The sequence below is a fragment of the Pempheris klunzingeri genome, unplaced genomic scaffold (genome assembly GCF_042242105.1).
Source record: "Pempheris klunzingeri isolate RE-2024b unplaced genomic scaffold, fPemKlu1.hap1 Scaffold_57, whole genome shotgun sequence".
In the NCBI taxonomy this organism is placed as follows: Eukaryota; Metazoa; Chordata; class Actinopteri; order Acropomatiformes; family Pempheridae; genus Pempheris; species Pempheris klunzingeri.
The window spans coordinates 167,021-174,520 of NW_027254961.1; the positions used below are offsets into that span (position 1 = coordinate 167,021).

The 7,500-nt window shown below is 45.4% G+C and overlaps 1 protein-coding gene and 2 non-coding genes across 4 annotated transcripts in view; 1 reads left to right on the plus strand and 2 right to left on the minus strand.

The window, feature by feature from the left end:
- Positions 1-5,102: 5,102 nt before the first annotated feature.
- Positions 5,103-5,174, minus strand: trnae-cuc (transfer RNA glutamic acid (anticodon CUC)). The gene has a single exon. It is a non-coding gene; the product is annotated as a tRNA-Glu (tRNA).
- Positions 5,175-5,700: 526 nt separating this feature from the next.
- trnaw-cca (transfer RNA tryptophan (anticodon CCA)) lies at positions 5,701-5,772 on the plus strand. The gene has a single exon. It is a non-coding gene; the product is annotated as a tRNA-Trp (tRNA).
- Positions 5,773-6,300: 528 nt separating this feature from the next.
- Positions 6,301-7,500, minus strand: part of ncf1 (neutrophil cytosolic factor 1) — a 6,770-nt gene continuing 5,570 nt past the window's right edge. For both annotated transcript variants that reach the window (XM_070856118.1, XM_070856119.1), the window contains exons 10-11: positions 7,197-7,375; positions 6,301-6,973 (exon numbers count right to left, since the gene is read on the minus strand). In XM_070856118.1, the coding sequence (XP_070712219.1) occupies positions 6,810-6,973; positions 7,197-7,375 (343 nt within the window). In that variant the 3' untranslated portion in view covers positions 6,301-6,809. The remainder of the gene's footprint in view (positions 6,974-7,196; positions 7,376-7,500) is intronic.

Consider the following 7,500-nt stretch of genomic DNA (forward strand, 5'->3'; position numbering starts at 1 on the left):
CACACACACACACACACACACACACACACACACTCAGCCAGAGGTGTGTGTGCATTATGCATGGACTTATGGAGCCATAAACTCCTCCAGATTAAAAGGTAGGAGCATGTGTGAGTTGCTGCAGTGAGTGTGTGTGTGTGTGTGTGTGTGTGTGTGTGAATGTGTGTGTGTGTGTGTGTGTGTGTGTGCTTTAATCGGGCCTGGCGGGTGAGAGGGAGCTGGATGTTATGTGTGTGTCAGCAGCAGCAGCTCTGAATCAAACCTCAGAGCGGCTGATTGGTCGGTTCATGTCGGATGCAGCGTGACATTTATGCTTCGGCCAATCAGAGAACAGAATCCAGCTTCTTCTTCTCTCTTTAATACAGAAGCGATAAATCATGAGTGAGTGCGACCGTCAGACCCGAACAGTGAAATGACACTCGGCTGTGGAGGTGAAACGGAGCGAATGGATCCAAACAGCCGGTTGATTCACTTCTCTCAAATGTTTGATTGATTGATTTATCTACATTTCAACAATCTGGACGCGTTAATCTAAACCCTCTTTACCCCTCTGACCTCTGACCTCTAAACGCTGCGCCTGCGTCCTCGACCTTCAGATGCTTCATGTCCCTAAAATCCTCGGGGTTCGTTTTGCAGTAATGATGCTGCTACGCACCAAACAAATCAATACGTGACGTAAAACATTGATTTAAAAACGTTTTCATCGATTTAAAGTGTGATTAACAATCAGAAGTGCATCCACAGAAACAACAGACCGAATGCCATCACTGACCAATCAGAATCGAGTATTCTACAAAGCGGTTCAATAAACTGCAGTAAAACTGAGACGTATATTCTGGATGCTCAGCCGGCGTGAAACATGGACGCCGTCATGGAAGCCAGACTGAAGCTCAGTGGGCGGCTCCATGGTCGTCGCCATCTTGGCAGCACCCGACTCCGCCTACTCCCAGGTACAGTCTGAGCTAACGGCGTAGCAGCAGGCTAGCCCCTTCGCTAACACCAAGATCGGTCCGAAGTAAACGTCCAACGTGATGTAAGGCCGCACTGATCAGCTGATTTACAACACAATGTATTTCAATCATTACATTTATGGCCTTTTCCACGACTAGCCGCTGGCTCGCCATCCGTCACAGCACCCAGCTGTCACTGCCCTTAATATAGAAACATGAAAATTAGCTCGAGACCGAACCACCAGGCTGTAAACACGTTATTTGTGCTGAAGAACACCGGCAGGTCGCACAGGTCCAGAGGAACGAGGCCTCATTCAGAGCGTCCAGAGGACATCAGCTGATTGCGCCACACTGGAGTACCAGCGTGCACGTAAACGCTGAATGAGTCGACACCTTCAGCAGCTGTTACTACTGCAGACGCTGTGACTCATCGGCTCTGGAGCCGCTTTGGGCGGCGCTGCTGTTACCTTGTAGCCCATGGTGTGACTGTGGTACCGCACGCTGTGTTGCTGTTGTTGTTGCTTAGGAACGGGATGCTGCCTTCAGGTTTCCCCTCATCGCCTCTGTGGACACAGATATATAAATACACACTGTCAGCTTTATGCACACACACAGATACACACAGGGAACGTGTTTATCACACTGCTGCAAGTGAAATGACTGTTAGTAGGTCCACTGAAAGAGCTTGTTTGATCCACTGACAGGCTCAGAGTGTTATTCTAAGTGTGTGACAGCATCATGGAAAGGATCCCTACAGAGAGAGACCTGGAAGATCCTTTTGGTTTAACCACAAACAGCACACACACCAGACTACATTCACTAAAACAGGGATTTTAGAGCTGCTGCTCTGCTGCTGCCTCCATCAGTCAGTGTGTTACTGTGTTACTGTGTGTTACACAGATATCAGGTTGGATCCTGAAGCAACCCTTTAACACACCAAAGTCTCACTATAGCACTAATAAACTACCCGATGGAGGCAGCAGCAGACCAGCAGCTCCTGTGTTCTGTGAGCTAAAATCCCTGTTTTAGTGAATGTAGTCTGGTGGCTTTTACATTGTTGGCATAACACCCTGTTCCAGTGATCTACTGGACCAGTTCCAACACTTTTGTACCTACTGGTCATCTAGACACCAGGATGTGGACACAGAGGACCCCGTTCTGCTTTAATCAATATGTTTTGATCGTCTCTCTGTTGATGTGACCTCCTTCGGCCTTTTCTTCTTGTTTATGTAAAACCAACCACCAGTGGTGGAGCTCAGCACCTCAGGACCTCTGAGACTGTGAGGGAGGAGCAGGAGCCTTTAGTGTGATCCTCATCGCATCTGTGTCGGTAACATGGCAATTATTATTATTATCATCATTATTATTATTATTATTATTATTATTGTTCTTATCATTATCATTATCATTATTAGTATTATTATTATCATTATTATTATTATTGTTCTTATCATTATTGTTATCATTATCATTATTATTATTATTATTATTATCATCGTTATCATCATTATTATTATTATTATTATTAGTAGTAGTATTATTATCATTATCATTATCATTATTATTATCATTATTATTATTATTGTTCTTATCATTATCATTATTATGATTATTATTATTATTATTATCATTATTATTATTATTATTATCATTCTCATTGTCATGAGGGAGGCTGATCCTGTTATTATGGGATGTTACCAGAATAACTATTAACAGAAGTCTAACCACGAACGTTACATTTGACAACGACGAACAAAACAAACCCAGATGATGCTGCTTCCCATCAGAAGGAGGCCAGAGACCAGGACCAGAGACCAGGACCAGAGACCAGGACCAGAGACCAGGACCAGGACCAGCACCGGGCACCGACCGACACCCGGATCGATACACTGATCGATACACTGATAGATTGACGCATGTGACTATGTGTCTTGATCTAATCTAAGGTGTTACGCTCATAGTCGCTGACCTGTGTTAAGTGATGCTCCTCCGTTACCAGACACGTCCTTCCTCCGGTTAACGGCGCTCCGGTCCCGGCCAGCAGCTCGTCGTTCCCGCCGCCGCCGCCGCCATGTTCCCGGTGAGTCCCGCTGTCCGTCCGTCGGTGTCCGGTGGCATTGGGAGAGGCTCGGACCGGAGAGGTGAGTCCTCTCTGCTCTGTCTCCCAGATCCGCAGGCTGCGGCACCGAGCGGCAAGCTGGCGGCAGGAAGAGACAGGCGTTTCTGGCGAGCTTTTCAAAATAAAGGTATTTACAGACAAGACTACAGATGAGTAGGAAGCAATAAATAAAGAAGGACTTTATTTATTTAATTATTAGCACCAGGCATTAAAAACCAGAGAGGGAAGATTGATAAATGTATGGACAGAATATTTTGATATCTGACTGTGTTTTCACTGCTGAAGTCGTCTGTTTATTAAGTTCTTTGACTGACTGAAGTATCTGAAGTATCTGTTGTGTTTTACATTCATACAAGCATGCAAAGCGCTTTATTTCCTCCGTCTGTGGATCCTGAGGCGCTCACACCACACCTGGTCTTTATGTGCTGTGGGTTTAGACACATTAAAAGTCTGGATCTGTGTGTAATTCTTAATATTTTGTGTCCTGTTCGCTGTCTGAGGGTCAGTCTGTTGTGTATTTAGCTCAGTGGGGCTTCAGAGGGTGAATTCACTCACATACATTTACTTGCTCTTGTCCTCTGATGGCGTCACATGGATGTTGTTGGATGAGGAAATGACAAATTACTTTTCCCGTATTTTATTTTGAAGGGAAGAGATCATTACCTAATATCCGGTGCTCTGCTGCTTTGATCTCAGTAACTTGACTAAGCTTTCTGAGTCACGCAGTCTCTGCAGAGAGGAGGGATGAAGAGGAGGGATGAAGGATGAAGAGGAGGGATGAAGGATGAAGAGGAGGGATGAAGGATGAAGGGAAGGGATGGAGAGGAGGGATGAAGGATGAAGGGAAGGGATGGAGAGGAGGGATGAAGAGGAGGGATGGAGAGGAGGGATGAAGGATGACGAGGAGGGATGAAGGGGAGGGATGGAGAGGAGGGATGAAGATGAGGGATGAAGAGGAGGGATGGAGAGGAGGGATGAAGGATGACGAGGAGGGATGAAGGATGATGAAGGATGAAGGGAAGGGATGAAGAGGAGGGATGGAGAGGAGGGATGAAGAGGAGGGATGAAGATGAGGGATGAAGGATGACGAGGAGGGATGAAGGGGAGGGATGGAGAGGAGGGATGAAGAGGAGGGATGAAGATGAGGGATGAAGAGGAGGGATGGAGAGGAGGGATGAAGGGGAGGGATGGAGAGGAGGGATGAAGAGGAGGGATGGAGAGGAGGGATGAAGGATGAAGGGGAGAGCAGAGGACTCCTCATCCTCTGTCCTGGACCAAAGACTGAGCGTCGTTAAATCTACACTATTACTAACTACCATTAACTATCATTAACTATCAATGACTACCATTAACTATCATTAACTATCATTAACTATCATTAACTACCATTGACTATCATTAACTATCATTAACTATCATTAACTACCATTGACTATCATTAACTATCATTAACTACCATTGACTATCATTAACTATCATTAACTATCATTAACTACCATTGACTATCATTAACTATCATTAACTATCATTAACTACCATTGACTATCATTAACTATCATTAACTATCATTAACTACCATTGACTATCATTAACTATCATTAACTATCATTAACTATCATTAACTATCATTAACTACCATTGACTATCATTAACTATCAATGACTACCATTAACTATCATTAACTATCATTAACTACCATTGACTATTATTAATTCTTCTTGTGTAAATATGATTAGTTACTGTAGTGAATTATTCCAGAGCTCATAGGTGAGAGAGATTAAGAGATTAAGAGATTAAGAGATTAAGAGCAGGCACACACACACACACACACACACAAACACACACAAACAACACGATAAATAGACTAAAATTAGGATTATTTGAAACACGATATATAAATAAACCTGAATAATAAAGAGTGTGTGTATTAATGTAATCTATGTAGCGGACCGTCCACCTTCCTACCTGAACAGGTGAGCCTCCTGTTTATTTCTGGTGGACAGTTTACGGTCCTATGGTTGATAAAAAGGAAGTTCCCTGACCGGGAATCGAACCCGGGCCGCGGCGGTGAGAGCGCCGAATCCTAACCACTAGACCACCAGGGACCTGAAGCAGGTTCACTGTGAACCGGGATATGATGGTCACACAGGTGCTGGTTGTACCTGGAGCCACCTGTGCGGTGGAACTGTGACTTCTGTCGACCTTTCCCAAGTCATACCTGACGTGGTTACGTACACACGCGTCGTGACGGTGGCGGCCAACTGTGTGCTTGTGACCGGAAGTTGGCTAGCTAAACTAGCTAACGTCAATAGCACAGAAGCACTGGTAACTGGCAACAGGTCACCACCCCTGTAGTTAACTAGTTCTGTGGTTAGTTGGCAGTTCGCCAGTTACCTCGTCACGTGACACTTTAGCGGTAAATCAACGGTTATTTTCTTCCCTTATCCCGTGAGTTCGTGTTGCTGCTAACGAGGCTAACCAAGCTAACCTAGCTAACCAAGCTAACCAAGCTAACCTAGCTAAAGCAGACTGCTGACTGGTGCTGGTGTTCCTCAGGTGAAGTCATGGGAGAAACGGTGTGACCGGAGCTGAACCATCTTGATCGTCCCTCAGGTGAGATGGAGGCAGCGGGACCTCGTGGCGCAACGGTAGCGCGTCTGACTCCAGATCAGAAGGTTGCGTGTTCAAATCACGTCGGGGTCAAAGTTTGGTTTTAGACTTTTTACGTCAGGATTTCACCTGCAGATATCAGGAAGCACTCATGTGGAGAGGAAGAGCACCGGAGTCACGGTTTAAAGTAAGGACCAGGTGTAGATTCACCTGAGGTGTGACAGTAATGATCGGTGATTGTAAATAGGCAAAAGAAAAGGTGACGCCCACCTGTCCTGCAGTGATATTCTACAAAAGGGGAGACGGGAGGAGCAAATAGGACTTAAAGCAGAAACCACAGAAGAAGAACTGCAGGGCTCTGATGTTCAACAGGGTCTAGTCTGGACTCTGGAGGTCCTCCCACCAGGGAGAGTTAGAGTCAGGGTGATGTTGATAACAGATCATTGTTCATATGATGCATGAAATCCATAATTTACAGTGATTGTTTTACATCACCTGACTTTCCCTGCCTGGAATAGGACTTTCTTAATTCCATGACTTTCCAGAAAACCCAGGACCCAAAGGGAGGACCGGAGAACAGGTGATGCTTTATTATGTGAGAGTAATCTGAGGACATGATCGTGAAAAGCGCAGAGATAAAAGGTTTTATTATCGGATGTTGTTCGCTACGTTAAGCAAAAATAAATAAAGACAAAGCATTTTAATCACATCATTATTTTTCCCAACGCTGCAACCAAATAAGTTCACACAGACTGGAAGCAAGGGAAACAGCTAGCTTAGCTTAGCATTGGAAACGGCTATCTTATCTTAACACAAACATTGGAAACAGGGGAAACAGCTAGCTTAGCTTAGCATTGGAAACGGCTATCTTATCTTAACACAAACATTGGAAACAGGGGAAACAGCTAGCTTAGCTTAGCATTGGAAACGGCTAGCTTATCTTAACACAAACACTGGAAACAGCTAGCTTAGCTTAGCATTGGAAACGGCTAGCTTATCTTAACACAAACACTAGAAACAGGGGAAACAGCTAGCGTATCTTAGCCTTAAAACAGGGAATGGGGAGAAATAGCTGGATTAGCTTAGCATAACGAAGAAACGAAGCTCCGAAAAGGCACGGTGAACTCCTGTTAGCTGGCAGAGCCGGAGCCGGACTTGTAGATGCTGACTTTCTTGCGGGTGTTGTTGCTGCAGCGCTCCAGGATGAGCTCCGGGCTGGGCCGGGGGGGGACGATCGGGGCCTCCTTCTTCAGCTCACCCTCCGAACTGCAGCTGGACTGATCGGGAATGTTTTCTGTGGGTGACAAACAGCACAACGATGCGGTTATGTGAGTGTTCAGACAGGCTTTGTAGACGGCTGCGCCACAGTTTCACATTCTGCACCAAACTTTGATCAAACTAAAGAACAAAAACAAGCACTATTTTTCTGATTTTTTTCCCCCTTGTAAATATGTGACTTTATAATTTCAAAGAATAATTCAGTGTTACGCCTGAGCTGTCGGACATGTTTTCCTTACCCTGGTTCTTCCTCTCCCTCAGTGGCGACTTTGCGGCGTTGCTGGAGTTCCTGTGCGGCTGAGTGGGGCGGCCGCTGGTCTTCTGCTGGAGGTATCGGCGGCTGTTCCTGCGGTAGGCATCCTGGCTGATCCTCTGGCGAGTCTTGCTGTGGATGCTCCTGGCATTTCTGATGGTGGACCTAAAGAAGAGGAAGGACACACAGAGCTGCACTGGTAAGACTGTGATGACCCTGATTGACCCTTATGTCCTGACATGGATTCAGAAAAGCTCATTTAGAGAAGAAATGTTTATTCCATCAACCTA